This window comes from Botryllus schlosseri, chromosome 2 (genome assembly GCF_051294905.1).
Source record: "Botryllus schlosseri isolate E-star chromosome 2, Bs_hap1, whole genome shotgun sequence".
In the NCBI taxonomy this organism is placed as follows: domain Eukaryota; kingdom Metazoa; phylum Chordata; class Ascidiacea; order Stolidobranchia; family Styelidae; genus Botryllus; species Botryllus schlosseri.
Window position 1 is genome coordinate 28355039 of NC_137237.1, and position 22900 is coordinate 28377938.

Here is a 22900-nt window from a genome sequence, read left to right on the forward strand (position 1 = left end):
TCCGTTATGATAGCTCGACGTCCAAGACAATGTCAAAGGAGTTTACAACGTTATTTTTCGGTAGCTGATAGCCGTGAAGGTGAAGCACTAGCGGATTTTCAATGGCTGTATGCCCATTACGTATTGTATCATTTGACACGGCATGATTCTCTTACTCTCAACGCAGCTTAGTACCAACTTCCTGTAATCGTTGCTGCTGTCCGGTATAACCAAATTTATTGAGCCTGTATGCTGAACAGTTAGAGATTGAAATTGCAACACTGCAAATTGACCCCCACCTCATAGCCCACCAGGCTGCACCAAACTTTTGGTTCCTTGTTGACACGGAAAAGTAGTGTGGTGTATGCGCAGCAGATGAAGGTAGCAAGCATGTTTGGTACAACCATAGTGTCCTATATGGTGTCGACAGTCGACACAGGCAAATCTCACGCCTCAGTGAAATTGTATCTAGGCGAAACGAGAGAGTAGCTCAAGAGAAAAAGAGCCAGACAGCATTGTTGCGTCCCAATGCCAATCTCCATAACAATGAAAAATTCGAGGCTGATTGTGGGAGTTCCAGGACCACGAGCGGAATAACATTTATATTTTCGTAATCAGTGCAGATTCAGCTTTCGATTGATACCCGTTTTACTAAATTTAATGCTCGGCAAGCCGGTCAAAAATGACCGTCAAATTGCCTGCAGCCAAATGGAAATTGTGACGTGATACAACTTCACTGAGGCGTGAGATTTGCCTGTGTCGACACCATATAGGACACTATGGTACAACACATCGTTGTGAATCAGCCTTTTCTGATATGCACTGCATCAGAAACTAACACAGAACACGCCTTACTAATGCGCATCTGGAAGAATGAATCACTCACAGCTGCAGTGTCAAGTTACATATCAGAGTAGAGCGCATTGTTGATATCACGCAATGCCAGGCTTCCCACGGAATGATATAGAAACATATAACATGATGTCCAGTCCAAAGTGTGGCATGATTTATTTAAAAATTTGAGTTGACTGTTGTTGCATAGTTCATACAATTATGGTGCGAAGTAATTCATGGTTTCTTAAAAATGTTTGTGGCTAGCACGTTGAAATACGATGTTCTGATTTTACAAGACTGCCTTAGAAGTTTTCCCACGTGATGCTTGCCATTCCCAGTGCTATGAATATCAAAGTGGAAATTCAGTCTAGTACGGGTGAACGGTAGGAGTGAATGGTAGCCCGCCGCTTCAATCAGTACCCAAAAATTAGCCCTTGGTTGCAAAAAGGTTGATGACCCCTGTAGTTTTCAAGTGGAATTCCAAGCTCGAATCGGATTGGGATTTTAATATACAAAATTTTTGGATTAGAAGCTTCGAATTGTCATTGAACTGAAATTGAGCTGTTATTTGAGGTCACAATTCGATATTATCTTGCTGGTGATAATTGAATGACATTAGCTACATATACCAGCGACGATTATCTTCGCATCAACTCTGCGTAGAGATCTTCCATCTGCCTCTCAAATGATGACCACGACTGTGCAGAAAGTAAAATGCACGACAGACACTATAATAGTACACTGACTGACTGACTAAACTGACCAAATATCCCGATACGTGTATTTTCAAACTCTACAAAATATGAACTAAACAATCCGTGAAAATTATAAAGCACCGATCACTACAGTGGACGCTACTGTGGTACGTAACATGCTATTTAAAGGACATGCGTAAGTGCAAATTGGATACTGCGGTATGAATTGAGAGTGCAAAACACATTATTGCAATGTCGATTTTCAAGAAGGTATCTTGCCGAAGTATGGATTGCCGGTCAAGCTGAGCGCATCTTTCATCTGCTTCACCTCTGAAATGTAAATATTTTAGTCTACAGTATTTTACCTAGGGAGTGTTTTCGTAAACGGAAAGGTGGCACGATGCAGGGTTGTAATGACTCGACTCGAGTCAGACTCGAGTCACGATTTTCGGATGACTCGACTCGAGTCATTTTCTCAAAATACGGAAATGACTCGACTCGAGTCAATCTGTGTATTGACTCGACTTAGACTCGACTCATTGCGCATGACTCGAAGCAAGTCATTGACTCGAGATTCAGACGGCCAAGACCGACATTTCGTTATAATTTCGAAGCCAACACATTATTGGGATTTCGTTTGTTGGTACTGGTGCTTGAAAATGCGACCAGAAACTGCTAAAAGTGAGGAAAATTGATATATTATAAATGCGAACCATTCAATATCACCAAACAGAGTTAAAAAAGTGGGTTTAGGAAGACTTTAACTGGAAACTGAGCAGTCAACACAATGACTTGGACTCGGACTCGAGTCATAATACAATGACTCAGACTCGATCCTCTGTTCGCTGACTTGGACTCGGACTTGACTCGGTGGGAATTGAAAATGACTCGACTTGACTCGAGTCAAAAATATAAAAGTGAGATTGACTTGTGACTCGGAGCCTTGTGACTTGGTTACAACCCTGGCTCGATGTCTCCTGAGAATAATGCGATGCATTCTTGAACTGGAAACTAGCCGGATTTGTGCCGAAACTTGAGAGTGTTCCACAATGGCAATCAGCCTAATTTTAATTTGATTCTAAACAGCATCATCAGCGCCGTACCATGGACATTACGGCTGCTCGAAACAACGTAACAATTTTGGCTAAATTCCAACCGGTAGAGGCGAATATATTGCAGTTGAAAGTATTGGATTTGAAAAAAATAGCATTGACGTTGGGTTATATTACAAATGTTAACTAAAAACTCAAATAACTCCACTTCTACGGGTCGGGATTTAGCCAAAATTGTTATGCACCGTTTTTTAGACATCTTAACAATGCCATGGGTAGCCAGTAAATTTTGAAATAAAAAAAATATTAATGAGAAATTCAAAATTTTAATATTGTAATAGCTTCGTGTTTGAATGGAATGGAAAATGTTGTGTGCATCGTTTTTTTAGGCAACCTGTAAATACAACAAATACTATTTTGAACACCCCTAATGCACATATACACCGATGCTTGATTTTTCATCTGATACTGGGACCTCGGACGGATCTGAAAACATATCTGAATTGGAAACAACTGGTGAATACAATATAGCTGAACAGCAGAAGTTCCTAATTGAGAACCGTGAAAAGCCAATCAAAATCGTAGGAAGTTAGCAAAAAAGTCGGACTAATTAAATCGCGGATTTACTGGAAACTCGTTAATTGATCAATCCAATGATTAGGAACATAGGCTATATGATCCTCACAGCAATAAGTAGAATTTCCGATGGTAATAAGCATATTGTAGAATCATGAACGAGAGTCCGAATTCTTGGATTTAAGATGATCATTTCGGTTAGTGTCGACATGATTCTGACAGTTTCAGTGCCTTTCCGGAACGTTCAGAATAATATTTTATATGGTTACAACAACCGTATCAATATCAACAAATATACCTGCTCAGGGGTGCGTGAGAACACTACAAAAGTTAGGGGTCTGGTTAGAAAGAGTTTAAGAAATCCAGCTGTAGAGAGACTTTTTGGTAGGTCCGAGATACAGTATCAGTGTTCCAACTATATAATGCAAATAATGTGGTCGCTATGCTCTGGACTTCCGACTGAATAGATCCCAGCCTAATTTCCTCCATCAAAAACATGCACTTTAAAAGTATCTCAGATGCTTCTTGCTCTTTTGTGTTGGCCGCTGCTTAAAGACCGCTTCTGATAAAGGCTGCACTAATGCAAAGCAGGGTTGTAATGACTCGAGTCACGATTTCCTGATGACTCAACTTGGACTCAGTCATTGCACAGGACTTGAACCAAGTCATATGACTCGAGACTCAGACAGCCAAGACCGTCATTTCATTGTAATTTCAAAGAATAGTAAAGAAGCCACACTATTGGGATTTCGTCTATTGGTATGGGCACTTGAAGATGAAAATAGAAACTGCTAAAAGTGAGGATAACTAGTATGGTATAAATGCAAACGATTCGATATCACCAAACAGAGTTATAAAAAGTTGGTTTAATAAGACTTTAACTGGAAACTGAGCAGTCACCACAATGACTTGGACTCGGACCTGACTCGGTGGTGAATTGAAAATGACTCGACTTGAGTCAAAACTATAAAAGTGAGATTGACTTGTGACTTGGTTACAACCCCGATGCACTGCTCTGTGTAACATAATCGGAAATTTGTCTCCTATGTTCATTGCCTTACCCAGCTTGAGTCGCTCGTTTTCCTGAGTCAATTCGTTATTCCTAGAGTTCAGAAAAACAGCGTCTTGTATCGCGTCGTCCAGCAATCCGCGCCAGCGGTTGTCAAGGTCCACTTTGAACTCTTCAAAAACCTAAACAATGGACAGATAAGCACGAAATTGTAGTCCGATATTTGGCGGCCTGTCCAATGACGCCATCTCTTCATCTACTATGGTCGTTATATATTCCTTGCCATAAGTAAATTGTTACTGCTATAAAATAGGGATTCATCATACGACGTCACTGTTAGACCAGTACATGCATGAGTAATTAAGGAGACTGATTAGAAGCTACTCCCAATGGAAACTTCCGGTAAGCCAAAGCATTAGACTTTGCATCGTGCTGTAGTAGGGTTGTAATGACTCGAGTCACGATTTTTTGGTGACTCGACTTGACTCGAGTGATATTTTCAAATGCGTATGATGACTCTACTCGAGTCGATTTTTGTATTGACTCAACTTGTACTCGAGTCACTGCGCAAGTCATATGACTGGAAGCTAGGACGTTCAAGACAGACATTTCGTTGCAACTTCGAAGAAGAATAAAGTTACCACATTATTGGTATTCGTCTATCAGGCCTGACACTTGGGAAATAGGCCCAGAAACTGTTAAGACTGAGGAAAATCACTGTATTATGAATGCAAGCAGAGTTCAAAAAGTGGGTGTGACCGGATTGTACTAAAAACTGAACAGTGACCATAATGACTTGGACTCGGACTCAAGTCAAAACGCTATGACTCAGACTCAAACCTCTACCTGCTGACTTGGACTCGGACTTGACTCGGTGGTGAATTGAAAATGACTCAACTTGACTCGAGTCAAAACTAGAAAAGTGAGATTGACTTGTGACTCGGAACCTTGCGACTTGGTTACAACCCTGTGCTGTAGGACTGATGTATGAAGACCAGAGGAGTTCACTTATTAGGGAAAAGTTGTATTTCTTCAACTATTAACAGAATGGGGAAAGAACACCATGTAAGCCATTTGAGATGGAAACATTATTTTTTACCCTGCTGCTGTTTTACTGTAATTAAATGAAGTTGATAAGGGGTGATGTATATTACAAATTACAATCACTAATTACCAGTTTTAGATTTAATATGTCCCATTTTTCCATGAAATATTGCTTTATCAGTAAAAATCTGTTGCAAAATTCCAATATCTATCTGTTTCTAATTGAACTCAATTACCAGTTATTGCCAGATCAGTGCTCGATGCATGACGTATGTAGATAAAAAAAACGGCATCGACTTGTAACTAAAATAGAAGCAGATTCTACTGAACCAGTACTGGATTTCATTTGATATTACCAGACCATCATCTTACACATCGATTTTGCCTACCGACACATGCCGTTTCATTTTTATCGCTTGTCCATTTTATGTTATCCTCTGAGCGTACCTCATATCTTACAGTAGTTGTCTTTTCAAAATAATCTGTAGGCTAAGGCGAGTTCATCCTATAGCTTGTGGTATTTTGAAATGATGAAATTATTAATAAACGAATACTGCGCTTCCAAGAAAACACACATTGAATGGAATCCTATTTGAAATGATTGCAAAAAAATAAGGCTGGTATACAGAAGGGATGCAGACACTTTCTCAGCATGTGAGTTCGTTATGTAATGATCAAGTCATGATGGCGCCACTGTAGAACTAACAACTGACATTTTTGTCATGGCACAATTGGACCGAACCAATCAGCCAGGGATTGTAACCGCCGATAACCAGCATGATACCAGCAGTTTTGTGGTGTTCCAGCAGCATCACTGGAGCATAGGTGTATTTCGATGTCAATAGATCGAAACCGACCTCTCTGTAAGCACGGAAAGTCTGCAGATTTTGAAGCTGCTGAATTTCCATTTGCTTTGAATGTTTCTCCACCAGTATGTTGACATGATCTTCCAACAAGCGTTTTTCCTTACGTAACACGTCCAGCTGTCCAAATATAAAACCATTAGTAACATGTACCGCTCCATAGCTCAATGGATACACTGCAATTTTTTGTCGCTATCTGAATCGAATTTTCAAAAATATTCATTAATAACGGATATAAAATGAAAGAAGTTCTTCAAAACACCCATGTCTTTAATGGTAACCTGCAGTGCACATATAATTGGAGTGTAGGAACATGGCACATATCAAGGGAAAAGAGTGCAATTATCTTGAGGCGCATGATTGGGATTATCTGTTTTGTTATACAATTGAATACGGTAACATATTCATATTGTGATAAACCAGAATATTTTCGGCTGACATACGTCAGGGGCAATCGTCAGCAACTGGTAGAGAATTCATAAGAACTTTGTGTATGATCAGTCTTATCTCTAATCATGACATCATGTGCATGGAATTTTGAATAATTGAGGAGAGCCGAGAGCTTAAGCTCAATGTAATGGGTTTGAATCAGTGGTTCCCTCTCAACCTTAATTATAACCTGTTCCTTGCTGGAGTGAGTCAAGCATTGAGTCGCTTTTGTAAAAAAAGAATTGCCACACAGAATCGACCCATTTGCTATTTTAGCCCTTCTTTTATCTCAAAATACCCCTTTGAGAACCATTAAGTCAGTGGTGGCCAACCTCTTCGGCCAAAGGGCCACATGAGATTTACGAGCCACAGCACGAGCCACTTGAATGTTGATGGCCTTTTTTTAGTCGAACCGAATTGCGTAACATTGAAAACAAAACTTATATTACTACACATTAGAATTGATAACAATTATGTCATGAAAACTCTGAGTGTCTTCATGCGCTGGCTGCGAGAATCGCGAAATTTTTTCAAAGTTAACAAATGAATTCGATCACTAATATTGTTACTTGCATGCATTGCGGGTTGCCTCTGCATACCATTGATGGGCTAATTTGGTAAGGACAGGATTATTCGGGGTTTGGATATATCAATGTTGAACATTTCAGCGAACATGCGTCTATCATTTAGAGCAGAGGCGTCATCGCCAAAGATCTTACTGCGAGCACACACGCGAAGACGCATGTTGGACAACAAGTTCCCTACTAATTGCGTTATAGTCATCAACATCCCTAGTTTCACGGGTGAGGCTAATCAAATTTTGGTTGGCCTTGTAATTTTACCTAGATAATTATTTTTTTTGATGTTACGATAAATTTTGAGAATTACCTCGCGGGCCCCTGAGACACATAAACTCCTGTTTGCATAAATTAAGTACTTTTTGTGGTAGCTAAAAGGTATGTATTCAAACTTTTCATATCACCCCATGCAGTTTTGAAGTTATTACGTGCAATGTTCCCTCTAATTTTCCACGCGGCTGCGCGCACTGACCAACTCACTGTGCGGTCCCTTGGACAACAGTGTGTAACAACTAAAAAAAGTTCATCACACTTCGGCTTTTTCCTGCGCGGCACATATTTTTCTGGGCGTGGCGACTTTGTCAGCAGTGATCAGCCGCGCACGCGCATAGCTTTGAGGGAACATTGATTACGATTGATACTCGAATCGAAGCCTAACAGCCCACTCGATTTGGAATCCAATAACTCAGTCACTCCATTTGGGCTAACACTAGCATTTTACCTGAGCTGTAATAGCAGATTTCTCGATTTTCAAGGTCGAAAGTTCGACGGCTTGCTTCAATTGAGCTCCTTCGTCCAATCCAAGGCCTCCCGATGAAGATGTCATTTCGAGAACGGCTTTCTCGTGAGCCACGTCCAGCTGTCAAGTCAAAGATTAAAAAGGGACAGCTAGAAATTTCAAAATTACCAAATAGATTAATGAAAATTGAATGAAACAAATTTCCTCGCGAGAAATGCTAAATATATGTTCGACTCTACTAGGAGCAAGAACTCACGTAAAAGGAACTTCGGCAGAAACGACATTTCAGTGAAGTCATGTTCAACTTACATCACTTCCACAAAGTGCAATGTACTGGGTATATTCGAAAGAATGCCGCATTACCTTCATGTGATCTAGAACTGCCATTACTATCCTTGTGGTGGCATAAGCGGTAGATAGTTTTCACAACCAAAGTCTTATGATGGCATAATCAATCATACTCGAATACAAGACTCAAAGTCTATTACTTGAAGTTGAATTACAATTGAGACAATCGGATATCGATTTCGCATAGATTTAAGTCTACTATAACATCAGAATTTAATCTCAGACCTTCATCTTTTCCACTTGGTCGTTGACGATTTGTTCGTTTTCCTTCTTCATCCGGTTTCGATCCTCCTCCAATTTTCGAGCCGTCATTTCGAAGTTGAACGAGGCCGTGTCGAGGCCAGCCTGCAAGCACGATGGTTTTCAATCTGGCTTCTGTGAGGCGGGGCTACCGAAATCATCCCACAATGGAAGGGGGCCGTAATAGTGCTTGACGCTGGCTTAACAAGCGACCAATTAGAAGTTTACAAAAGTAATTCGACTTTTAAAACTGCACGAGTATATGTCAAGGCTCTTGGAACTGGTCCCTCAAAGGAAGTGGTCCAAGGACAGAATGCCTCCTACGACTTGGACCTCAGACATAAACCAGTTGCATGCAAAAACAAGAGCACCTCTTTCAGTTTCCTCAACTGTTCCTTGGCTTGTTTGAGATTGTCGCGAGACTTGGCGAGCGCGTCACTTTCATGCTTGAACGCTTCTTTCAGGGATTGTATTTGCACGATTCGAGCTTTGGTTTGGTCATCAGACCGACCTGAAAACCAGAAACATATATGACAGCAGTTACACAACAATCTTAAATATGAGGAAATCGCTGCTATTTTTCCTAACGCTGAAAACGATCCGAATCAAAATGCACTACTGCCCTTAGACAGCAAAAATGTAGTTGAGCATGTCCCAGACAGTAATCAGTAGATTGCACAGAACATCATTACAACATGCAAGATGTGTCGCTGTGACCAACTAACGACGTTGCCAAGAACTTTATACTGGGCTTCACAGCCAATCACAGTGTCAGCTATAAAGTACTAGTACCTGACGAAACGGATGCCGTGTACTTGTTGAGTTCCGAATTCAATTCATCTTTCAATTTGTCTGCCGATTGCTTTTGATCTTTTACTTTGTTTGACATCTGCACGAATGAAACAGTATGTCAACTGACCCCAATGGCAGATACAAGGGAAGTATAATTCAGAGAAATAAAATGAAGCAAACAGACATGATGCAATTCTAGGTTAGATCAATAAGGAAATGATTCCACATAAGTACCAAAAATAACTAGCACTCGTTCTCGTGCAGTGGTGTTGAAACTTATTTGATTGGTAGAAACCAAATACGTAAAAAGTGAAAATTGTGGGGTGAGACAAAAATTCAACTATTCCATGACGTCATAGGTCTATAGGGGCGTGACGTAATGAACCCGTATGACGTCAAAATCGCTTAATGCAAAACTGCCTTTCTCCGGTTACTGTTGGTAATTCCAACTCGCTTCACTAATACTCGCTATTACGTGTTCTTTTTCAGTTCTGTTGTTTAGGTGAGAAGTGGAATCACAGCTCCATACTCTAAAATCCATAGCATCGCAGCCTCTAAATCAGTGGTTCTCAACCTTTTTATAGTCACGCCGCCCTTTTTGATAGTGAAAAATTTCGCGCCCCCCTTATCGTCATATCACAAAATCCAACTGGGATGCTAGCAACCCCTAAAGATTGTTTGATGGCATGGAAGGTTATGAGTGTTGATGAGAGAATTAAAAATATGAAATTAGGTCTATATATAGAGAAACACACGTGAAATGGAGACAAATCGCGCAGAGCGCGAAAAAATTTTCCAGTTAACCGCTTCTTCGCGGCCCCCTTCAATGCTTTCACGCCCCCCAGGTTGAGAACCACTGCTCTAAATCCAATAACGCATTCTTTCTGCTGCGTCATAAAACAGGAGAAAAGCCTTATATTTACTTGGGAGGCTGGCTCAAGGGACGCGATCCCATTTCATATGAATTTCGGATGCTGGGATGCCAATGTCTAGATTTATAGCACACTGCTTGCAGTAGTCCGGCGTGGTCCGTATTCAGTAATATTTTCATGAAATTTGTGGTGGGCCCAGAAAAATCGATTTGTGGGCAGTTATCCTGTGGGTCGTAGTTTGAACAGGGACACGCCTGTTCTAACGATTCAGATTTGAGATTGCATTACCGAGTCCCTGATTGATTTGATTCCGAGTTGAACATCAAGATTGAAGTCGCGATATAGAGTATCACAAATTATGATGCCATACACATTACTAAGTATTCTGAAGTTCAATTCTATGTATTTTTTACGTAGCCACAAATCAAAAAACACTTCATCAGAAATCACTTTGCAACTGTGGACCATATTTACAACAAAACACATTGTGACAATGCCACAGTTTGATCACTACTTCAAAGAAACGTCCGTTTCATTATCATTCTTTACCTCATACATAGGTTTTGATTGTACGATTCTAGATCATGAATGGAACACCCCAAAAGGAGAAGCTCTATTGCATCCAATGCTACTCCCACACAGACTTATTGTATGGAGCATGGGTATGTAGTGCAACAATACATAGATTGTGTGGCTGACAAGATAAATTCAAATGTTGGTGGTGGCAATGTAATGGAAACACATACCTCCAGTATACGTTCCTGTAAAGCCTTTATATCATTCTGATTCGATGCATTAGTCGACTCCAGCACCCACAACAAGCCACTACAAAATAAATGATCGTACTTAAGAGCACTGCTGAAATTTCCAACAGTTGTGAATATTTCTGGAGTATTGCAGTGAATCAAAGTGATCGGTAATCAGCAGTGAAAGCATATTTGACTCTAAGTTGCGACTCAAGGGGCTACAGAATCTCAGCTTCAACATCCTAATTCATATATTGGGGTTCCTTTCTTTCAAGGGAGACCTAGAATTGCAATGGCAATGATGCTTTCCATAACATAGGGAAAGGTTTGAAGAAAAATATGAAGCAATGTACCTATTTCATAATAAATAACCTGGTTCTGTCTTGGACTGAGTGCAGAAGGTCAATAGCTATTTTGAGCTTGTCTTAATTCTGCTCCAATTGTAATATTTGTCTTCAGCTTAGATACGTGATAAGGCCATATACCCCAGTTCCTTTCAAATCCTTTTCATGATACTGCCAATTAATTTTATTCTACTACCGTAACTTGTATGTAATTCGGTAGAAATGATAGCACTGCATTGGGCTCTATCACCATCAATGACTATTTGTGAAGTACTGTGATATATATACCTAGATATATCCTTTTCATCGACATCAGGCACCTTTGCCCAGGAATGGCACAAAAAAGATGAGGTTTGAGGCTAAAAAAGTTTTTAGTCGTAAGTCAGCAGGGCTGTGCCTTATGGCTCGAGCTGTCGAGTCCGAGTTGAGCATCAATTGCTATGAGTCGAGTAGTAATGGCACATTTTTTCAAGCCTTCACACAAAGAGTAATATTCCATCAGGGAAAAATGTGAATCAATATTTTATCACATCATTGGAGCCTTGAAACCGCAGTTAGCCGAAAATAAGCATCGCATTCCTAAAACATGCTGCGAAAAGCTACAACCATTTAGGATATGTCATTAGCGTCAAGCAATGATCTACAATCACAAGGGCCCAAAGGTGCTAAGAAATGATCTTGGAACGTGAGTACTGGTACAAAATTATTTGAACTATGCAAGTGTTGTTGTGACCAGGGCGATTTATTTTGCATGTCAAAAAAAGTCAAAGTTTTGTTAAAATTGTAGCATTAGGTCGAAAAATTGGCAAAGCCAAAATTTTTTCCAACCTGCATTTTGTTTGTAACTTTGATGTTTGCACTATCGGTCGACTTTTCATTTAACATTTCACAGCTTGTACCCTACTTTATAGGCCTACCGTTGTTCACGTCCCATAGTCTGCTCATTGTGAATCATAAACGGTCAAATGAAACAAATAGGTTGACATGGTGTTATGCTCAACGTACTGCAATATCCCACCCGAAGCAAGACGGTGTGGGCATTAGTTCTTATATCCAGAAGCGCATGATAAAAAATTGAGATGTAGACACCATTGTCAGAATGAAGCAACACAGTGTGTCACCGGCAGTGTACTTGTACACTGTAGGCACAACTTTCATTGTTGCCAGCAAACAACTGCTGCTGTAGAGCGTTTTTCTCCATTCTTGGCAAGCTACTTAGTGAGGACAGACACGTTCTACCCGAGAATATAGGAAAGTAGGCTATCTTGCGTTGTACTACAACAAATTTCAACTATTTCTAGCGTAATGCTTGATGTAACTACTGGAATTCATCATCGGTCCAGATTTCGTTAAACTAGAACTTTTTTCATTTATAATTTGTCAGTTTTCAAGTCAAAAAGTTTTTTCAGGCCCAACTACTTCGTAAGGACAGACAGTTCCAACCAGAAATGAAGATAAGTAATACAATTCTAACATTATGTGGGAAAACACCTAATTTTCATACATGATGGCAAAATTTTGTCAAAATTAAGTTTTTTAAGGTAAAAAAAGTCAAAATTTACACTTTTTAGGTCAAAATCTTCCACTTTTTAGATAAGAAAAATCGTTCTAGTTATGACATCATAATAGACGATACTCAAATACGCGACTCAGAATTGAACCACTTCAACATGAATTGCCCAGCACTAGTCCTAAGTGGGGTAATTTTACTTGGCATGAATAGAAAATATTGACTGCTTTTTCCTAAATTACCAAATTAGGAAGTTAGTATTTCATCCATTTTGCCAGTTAGCTTTGAGGATGGTTAAATCAAGATGATCATCATACCGATCTGATAGGTTGGACTTTCTTTCGTCCGTGCAGAGATTTGAAACAGCGATTCTTCGATCCCAACTCGTATTTTTCAAATCGTTCAATTCACCAATCAAGGACTCCAGCTTTTCGACGTTTTCTACGAACAGAAATTGAACGAAATTGAACGAATTGAACGATCGGAACAAGATGAACTGGATTTAGGTCCAGCTTCATATGCCAAACTTCAAAATTAAATCAATCCGACTTGTAATGTCACCGGCTTACTAAAATTTAATCTGATCCTGAGATCGTGATCTTACTCAAGCGCAAAATCATTTCATATCCAGGCTACTATTGACAAACATCTGTGTTTTCAAATGGTGGCCCTACCTGGGAACTGGATAAACTTTGAAAATATCCATGAAGTCTAAAAGCATGCAAAGACTTATCATATATCATGACTGATAAAAGCAGTCAAGGAGGTACAGGGAAACATTATTTTGACATGACCGATACACAAATGACCTGATATTACCCATTCACGCAATACTGCATGGGTGACAGGGTGACACATGATGTTGAAAGATGTAGATGTGAATGTGATCATAATCTCGGCTAGGGTAGTATTCATCAGCTAGTCATTGCGTGTAAATCCGACTTCAATTAGTAAAGAATTGAAAAAAAATATTGCATATCAACAATTGTGCTAATAGTGATCTGGTGAGCTAGATAATATTGACTGTAACGTTAGAAAGAACATTACAAATAAAGTTAAGTCAATTTATCGATATAGTATGGTGAGAAGGTGGAAACTTACTCTTATCAGGCACTGTTTGCTGCATTACGATCTCTCTCGCATTTTTAATGTCTTTCCGAACTTGGGCAAGAGTCTTTGACAGGTCACCGCTGTGTTTTTGCGGGTTGGTACGCATCCCCGAACTCAATTTCACCATTTCGAACAATTTTATAGCATCGCTTGCTTGGGTTTCTACAAAGTAAACAGGTCATTTCTCAGTGCATATATACAGCGTTGACTTGATTCATTTCAAATGATCACAAACAGCAGTGAAAATCGAATTACAATTCAATTGCCTTTAGATTGAACGAATCATACCTTGCCCAGCGCAACAAGCAATCATGTAAGCTTTACTGCCTGAGATTGCATCAGATACGATCATGTCTGAAATAGATGATTGGTCTCGTGCTTTTCCTTTGGCCATAGACTTCAACAAAGCCTTCAAGCTGCGAATATAACGTGACGTTACTGATAATGTGAAGCAAAATATCTTGGCATTCACAACTGAAAGATACAAAGAGTCACAGGGTGGATGATTTTTGAGAATTATCCGTTATGATGTTGGATATTTAGTAATGATCGAAATTGGATAAAATTTTAATTAATCACGGCAAAAGATGCTAAATGTGCATTTGTGCAACACACGATCTATGCACATGATTGAGGATAATTGAGGGTGAATTCAATGGAATAATTGCTATATCAGGGTGTTATCAAGGGACTTATTACTCCTCATCGTAATCTAATGAAGTAACATTCTTAGAGATTTTTGTTGATTCTCGTAGGGTAATAGTTGATTGTCATTGTTTTCAGATATATTTACCCATTACATATTAATTGGAGGAATAAAGGTGGCAACACATTACATAAAGTAGGACACAAAATTATCAAGGTTGTTAAGAGACACTGGAATGGAAGTCACACTAATGTTGAGATCATAGCAAAAATAAGATACTACGATAAAATTGAAGTACGGTAGTATATTTTATACTTCGGTTTAGAAAACATGCCTACTTATTACCGTCTGATTCTTTTCAATAGATTAATTCTCACTAAGAAATCAATTTTATCATGTTCTTCGTTGTCCATGACCGGTCTGTGTCTAGTACGTAGCACCGATCACGAAAAACGCCAAACTAATGTTTATGTAAGGCATTGAGTACAGAATAGTATTTTTATTACAATCTACCCAATTTGTACAGGAAAACTACTCCTTTGTGCTACCACTGTATGAATAATGCTTTCTTTGCTTGAAGGAAGTAGATTTATAAATAATGTTTGAAGCAGTGAGTTGATTAGTGCCGTATTATGAGTGCTCAGTGCTCATAAACCCACAGGTTTTACGGGAGGTGGCGCTAAACAATAGTAGTGACCTCAAGAATACACTTCCACTAATCCGTGGCCTAAAAGTAGTAGACTTGTTTGTGCAAATGTTAATGACAGTTACCGTATATAATATTGGTCATCGTCTTGTGAAAGATCACAGAAATCAATGAGTAGGGACTCGTACCAAGATTATTATCCGAAACCAATTCATTGCGTAAAACAAACGTAATCACAATACGATTAAGTCCCTTTGGCGACAAAAGATTGTTTGAAGTTTGTTGCTGACAACCATATGTAAAGTGTAAATACACGAGGACATTGTTTGAGGTTATATGACGTCTCAGTCCGACTAAGTGTACCAATAACACGGAACACGTCAATAATCTTGGATTTACTGTCAATCCGTAAATTATCTCTCGAGATATCTCACCCTGTGTTGTCCGGTTCTGTCTCGTGGCCGATCAAGTCGACAAAAGAGATTTTTGATAAGGTTCCGGACGTCGATGGATCTGCAATAAAACGTTATTAAGTGATATTTATAGTGTGCACTGAAGATTATGGCGTCATGTCAAACTTTTTGGTTTGGATTAATACAAACATGTCCATATAGTTCGAGGTTTTCAAGCAAAATAATTATTAAGATTGGACCACTGAATTCAGATTGTTACTGAACACTAGAGACTGGGAAAATCGAGGCACAGCTGATGCGAATCAGACAATGAAAATTTAGTTCGAATCGAATCCCTTGCTCATTCTTATTTTATTGATTGAAATTTACAACACGACAATAGGCAATCGGAACAAACTTCAAAGCGAATTGCACAGTTAAAAGCAGTTAACTGTTGCGTAACAAAATTGTGAAATCATCAATGATCCTATATAACCTAACAGCATCACAGTCACATTCCTTATCAGCAACAGAAATATAGTCATTTTGAAAGTGTAAAGGTAGCTAGAGCTGAAATATATCCAATACCCTGTTGGGTAAGTCATGAAAACCTTCCCATTTCAAGGGGTTCATCAAATCGTCTTATAAGAATATAAATAATTTTGAAAATTGGCCACCCCTGATCTTATTAAAATCAAGCAAGTGAAGCAACTCCCCAGCCAAATGAACATTTTTCTACAATAGGCATATGGGCCGCACACTGCTATGCTTTACTTCACTTGAGATACATTGTAGTTGTAGATTACAAACCTTGGTGCTTCTGTGACACAATAATCGTGAATACAACGTCTCGGCGGTGACTTTTCAGCCCATTTTCAGTCTTACAGCATTCGGAATACAGCCTGCAAGCCTGTTCCGGGTTGGATACAACGTAGGCAGTAAGGTTGTCGATGATGCTGTTGATTGAAGATAAAATTATACAGGACAATAAATTCATTGCATTGGTCGTCAACTGATTATTGACTCCAAAGCACCTGGCATGTAGTGCAGTCGCTGTTTAACCCGGGCATTTAGAAATCAGGGTTTAGTGTGATATGGTGTGCAAATTCCCATATTCCATACCTGCCACCATAGGCGCCAAACGCTTATTTTCCTTAGGTATGCGGGATCGATGACGTCACAAAGAAATGACGTCATAATGTGACGGAATTGATAATTAGGGTTAATACAGCATCGATTCATGAGGGTTAAGTGCATGCGTAAATGCCGATTATACAATCTCCTCGTGTTAACAAACTTGTGCGTATAAGCTTGTCAGCGAGTCCGGAAGCGCTGTAAATTAGCGTGATCGCTAGCGAACAATTAAATACGCCGCTTATCAACGCGTATTATGTAACCTCCGCGGCGATTTCCGCAAGGCAAAATGTCCCAGTTGTTATGGAATCTGTTCTATGATGGCACCGATTTCAGGTTGTTCAAACTTTTCTCGTCTTTTACAAATCAAGCCTTGACAAACATCTTCTGATGGTTATGTTTAAGTATTAGCCGAATTCAATTACGCATGCACGGCCCACGCACAATCGCACATGTCAGCGGACATTCGATGTCATTCAGTTTGGCGCTAATCGCTAATCAGCATACACCTAATGGCATTGTCTCCAAGCCATCGAGAGATAGGAGCCAATGTATGCTAGGCTCGAGACGCGATAGTTGGCCAGCGATGATATTTTTCGCACCAGGCCTGTTGCAGATGCGATTGTGTAGGCAAGCGATGATATCGAGCGCGCCAATGCAGATGCGACAGTGCAGGCTAGCTATGGTATAGTACGCACGGGGCCTACTGCTGATGTGATTGTTCAAGCCAGTGAACCTAGGCTTGTTGGAGACGCGATAAATCAGGCAAGCGTCTAATGCGACGATTGCCGCGCGCACGGCAATCAATGACATAATTTCGCGATCATCTCAGCGGGAAATCGCGTCGCGTTACATTGTGTACAGACGAATCTCGCTGATTGGCAACACGCTTTTCGCTAATTGGCCTCGCGCAACGGGTTACCTCGCTCACATAGCAGCAGCAGGTAATCTCGTAAACTGAAATACATTGCGATTTGATCTAAATAACACAATCGGGGGTTTATGCCGATACGTGCCAAACCGAATTCTAGGTATGCCGCATACCTAAGAAAATGTCCAGGTATGCATGGCACACCTTGCATACCCAGGTTCGGCGCCTATGCCTGCCACACTCTTCCCATGCCATACATATAATTTTCAAAATCAACATACTTCCATACCCTATTCGAAACATTTTCCATGCTCAGTTGCACAATATCTCAGATTGACGGATACTATACTATTTTTGATACGAGGAAATTCTCAGTAGTTTACATTTGAATTTCTTGGGATGGAATTATCCATTTAAGCAGCCCTGATTTGACAATTCAATTTCTGAACGCTGTGTCAAACAGGCCGATCAATGATAAAGGTTATTTAATCATAGAAGATGAAATGTTAGGTATATACGCCAGCATGACATTCTTTGCGAATCATGGCCCACTGGTGGTATGACAAACAACAGTGTGACTGCGAATACACTGTTTTTCTCGCAAGACGTCCTTGTAATAACAGTATTGTAATTACTATCCATTACCATGATATCAAAAATACGTCCGTCAAAATTGTACTTACATTCCAAGTTTGTCGTTCTTTCTTACACGCAATTTTCTGGAATGAGGATTGAGAATGTCCGTCACTTCACCATTTCCCCCAATCTAAACAGTTAATTACAATATGTCTCATCAGAATTACCCGTTTCTGCTATCTGCTGAAATGCTCATTTTGATCAGGATCTACAAGTAGTACCTATGCGCGTGCTCATTCATCATAATTCTCATTGAGGTGAGGCTAGAGCAGAGGTCTCAAACTCAAATGTGCTCGCGGGGCCAATTTCCTAGTTTTCAATGACGCCGCGGGCCACAGCATCAATAACATGGAAATTCAATGTAGGCTATAATTTCCAAGTAGGCTTTATTTGACGCGACCTTGCAGACAGGCATTCCGCAAACATCGTGGAAATATAATTTACTATTGTACTATTCAAGCCTGACACGAAAAAAAATCACATTTTCCGGGCCGGGGATAATTCTTTTAATTAATGAGTTATAGACATCATGTGAGAGGAAGCATCATGACATCGTAAAACTGTCGGGTTATAATATTGCAGCTAGTGGACCTTTGACGTGCCACAAATTTATGTAGAATAAATATATTTTAAAATCTGCTGAAGATTGATCTGATATCAGAGCATTTGAGTGGTGCAGCCTAATCCTGCTTTTGATATAGTCGTGATAAGTATCGGCTATTATTACTGCCATTGCCAAAGTCACATTAAATCAGCGTTGGATCTTGCCTTCGATTATTATTGGAACATATCAATAACAGCTTAAATATAATGATTATTGAGCCATAGTGATAGCATTGCTTCTTAACCTTTTAGCGATCGTACGCCTCGTGCTTCTAATAAGATTTCTCGTTGCCCCTGTAGATTTTTAAAACAATTTCTGACGGTACCTATATTAAAATCAGAAAGCCCACTCGCATAAAATCGCGCGTAGCGTGAAGACTATTTTCCAGTTGAATAAATTGGCCAAGAAAATATCCCACAGCATATGGGCCTAATTCCACAATGCATCTCGTACACCCTGATGTGGTGCTTCGTACCGAGATAGGGTCTACGGACCCTGTTTGAGAACCCCTGAAATAGAAATGTCCAATCGGCGAAGAATTTATTGGTGTCACAGCTGTAGAGCGTATTACTACTACTTTACTCGCCACCGATAATAACATGGATGAAAAGAGCAACCAACACCCAGCATGTAACCAACTATACGTCACAGGGGTCATGGAATACCAATGGTTGCCATACTGACCTGATTAGATATATACCCCTCGCAACGCAAACTACGACCTTTTGATATATTACTTTTCCCCATGACAGTTTAATAGATTGTTGCATCCGTAGGATTACCAAGTCACCATTCCGAGTCGCAAGTCCTTCTCTGATATTAACGTTTGACTCGACTCGACTGGCGTCATTTTTATTTAATCACTCAGTCAATCCAAAATCGAGTAATTTTACGAGAAGGTCGCACCAAACCAAATCACAATTTTCAGTCTCGAATCATCAACGGGTCATGTTTTATCATCATTCACTAGAAATGTGACGTAATACCTGTTCTTCTTCCGCATGGTAGCTTTTAAAAGTGATGTGATAGTGAAGTTTGTTGGGATTTCTTTGATTTTTATAGTAGTTTTTGCGTGTACTTTAAGGTTTTATATCTAAATAAGATATAGGCCTATGGCACTTGAAAATATTGTTGAATATTTGAAATTCCAAAATGCTGTCGCGAGCCGCACAAAATGCTCTGGTGGGCCGCATGCGGCCCCGTGTTTGAGACCTCTGGGCTAGAGGGTGCTTTCACAGTAAAAATATATGCACCGGCAAATAAATTGTAATTATGCTGATGCACGATATGAATTAACATGTTTTTACATGTTCTGGACATTTTGTGATTCATTCCCAAGACAATATTGATCCCAGCCTCAGATGTTTTGTTACGTTTTTATAAATTCACATATCTTCTCAATGATACAATTCAGCTTATAAATATCTCATTTGACGGGCATATTCCTTGCAATGTCCAATCGTACTAATTATGTATGGTACCTAGAAAATTTGTATTAGAGAAGTTAAATCCTGTGGACTGGGATCTCAGCCCAATGACATGTGTGTGAAGTTGCAAATACTACATAGCAATAACCTCTTCTTATTCCCTTCTATATGGGTACAAGCTACCTCTTAGAACCTGAGATGCATGTATGTGGGCTATTTCTGAGGAACACACAGCTAGATATCAGTGGTAATAGCAATTTGGCACACTCACCCTAAGACATAGAATCATAAAATATTTTAGAACACCCATGTTCACAATACAAACGAAATTCCGATAGTCCTCTGTCTCATAGAGGCATTGAAAATGCTTGACAAATGTGATTATAACAAATTCTAGGCCTACCTGTAACATGGTAGCGCTGACGAGGTGTCGATCCTTACTAGTTCTTTGAAACACTTCTTTTATAACGGTAGGGACAATTCCGTCCTGAGCACCAAATCCAGCACCTTGTAAGGCTTGACTGCTACCTGAAAGTCCTCAGTTAATGTCACCATTCAAGTTGAAATTACTGGAATCATGTTGTTATGAGGTTTATCATACAGTTTGTTGTCAAACAACTTGTATATCTGTACCGTATTAGTAACAGCTACATTGCTAGTGTGACATACTATGTTGAATTTTTTACTTAGGATCACATCTTTTAAAGAATTACCAGCACAATAACAAACATAAACAGTTGAAGATTCAAAAGATAAACAATTTGATGCAGCGAAAAATGATAAAAAAATTTAAAATTAAGCTTAGCTGATAAGATGAAGAGTCCAAATACACAGTATGTACCCAAAGATTTCCATTACGGTATGTGCTTGTGGCTGCGCAAGAAATGCATGAAGAGAACGCAGCAAGAAGCTGCATAAAATATTACGCGTTATTATTTGAACAGGACCCAAACATTACAGACATTTCAAGATAGGCGTAGGCTACAGGTAGGCAAATATGTAAATTTTCAGCACGAGCATTACAGCAGACAACTATTATTTAACCCACATACCTGTGCTTGTAATGCCACAACATGTGATATTAACATTATGTCCTGACAACGCATCTTGTACCACACTAGCAAGGTTTGACTTGGCGAAGTTTTCAATTTCAGTACTGTGGAAGGCTCCGTCAAAGCCAAAAGTCTTTTCATCCTGAATATGAAAGGTAAGAATAATAACTTCCCTTGCAATTAACACTGCCTGAACGATTATTACCTGTGCCCCTGATACGGTTACTGATTTGCCTTTTGAAATTTTCATAAAATCCAAGTCACTCTGAATAACGGCATATGTCTTCACTGACATTGCGATCCGACTCAACCAACCGTAATTTATCACAATAGCTTTTGGTCTAAAAAAATTCGTTACAATCAGTCTTCAGACCAAACACTTGTCGGTAAATTTAAATTGCATATGACATTCATGCATATGTCGACCATGCCACTCATTACAACTACATTGGTGTTTCACAATGGTGGCATGGACATAGCTGGGAAAATGTTTGAGGGCTACAAAATTTTTTATTAACAATGTGACATCCATGATTTATTGCGACTTTGTTCACTGATAATGTTACAATTTGGAAGTTGAAAACTCAAGGGGGCAGAAGAGTGGAACTGGTGGCTACATCACACACATTTTTCGCCCATTATTTGCATCATGATTCACCACAAGAAACCTTCAAGTCCAGCTCAATCTACTGTTACTACCGACCACCGTTTTAAATGTAACTTATAGCTAGGCCTCTAAAATGGAGCGAAGAATTTCACTACGGTACCAACTACCAAGCAAACCTCTATCACCTGTTAGTCCATCTTCTTGGTCATTTATGGCATTCATTCTCTATACAATAAGGTATGGCAAAGCATAAGTGACTGATCACGGGGACTGGCTATCTAGTACAGTAGACATCTTTTCTTTCAGTAAGCTTGACCTTGACGAGGAGTTGGAACTTCACACTTTGTAACACATGATCACATAAAGTTAACAGCGACATACACCGGACAGCGATTTCATACTGAATTATGCTATACAGCGTCCTTAAATACAGCTACTACCATATAATGCGAGGTTATCATATGATTAAGGAATGCGGTACTACGCGTCACAGCGTAGTACATTAACACAGCAGCTGAAATGCTGAAGCCGTCGTTGCCTGCGTAGCGCATAGGCTATGTAATTTTCTTAAGCTCAGCTATTAGTACTATTACTTACTTTCAGTTAAGGATGAGTGCTCAGTTGCTACAACGAAGTAGCACAAATATGGCTCAATGAACGATTCTCACAGCTTTCACGCCCCTAGTGGGAGGGTCGCTGATTTCTTTGATTACACTAATAGACTCCAAATAAACATCTACACCGCTTTATTTGGTTGATTTGAACTGATACTGCTTCTGCAGGACAAATAAAGTGCGAGTTTCAGGGTCCAAATTCACCCTAATAACTCGTAATTCTGTGGGTTGTCTCGTTTGATACTCGAGCAATAGTCGGCTAACATATGTAAGCTTCAATCTGCCTTGGTATCTTACCCTCATCATATTTAGATATTGGGAGATATTTCTCCTTGCCTATCGCTGACTATGCCAAGGTTTTCCGGAAAATTGTTTCGATATTTTAGCTTTCTTGAATGTCTGCTGTCCGACATAAACATATGACAGTGGCACATGTGTATCATGGTTACATATATGCATTCTTCTTAGGATCCTTTTTGAGCTACCAATATACATTTGCCATTCACTCGAG

At 39.6% G+C, this 22900-nt stretch overlaps 1 protein-coding gene across 1 annotated transcript; it reads right to left on the reverse strand.

The window, feature by feature from the left end:
- Window positions 1-1580: 1580 nt before the first annotated feature.
- On the reverse strand, window positions 1581-22395 carry LOC145434367 (uncharacterized). The gene is made up of 18 exons (XM_080311733.1): window positions 22373-22395; window positions 21374-21509; window positions 21169-21310; window positions 20520-20644; window positions 18133-18215; window positions 16255-16400; window positions 15487-15565; window positions 14049-14176; window positions 13752-13922; window positions 12968-13091; window positions 10797-10875; window positions 9179-9275; window positions 8758-8897; window positions 8372-8491; window positions 7781-7918; window positions 6047-6172; window positions 4198-4327; window positions 1581-1838 (listed from the first exon to the last, which is right to left on the reverse strand). The coding sequence occupies exons 2-18, from the start codon at window positions 21461-21463 to the stop codon at window positions 1771-1773; spliced, it is 1986 nt and encodes a 661-aa protein (XP_080167859.1). The 5' UTR covers window positions 21464-21509; window positions 22373-22395; the 3' UTR covers window positions 1581-1770.
- Between the last annotated feature and the right edge of the window lie 505 nt (window positions 22396-22900).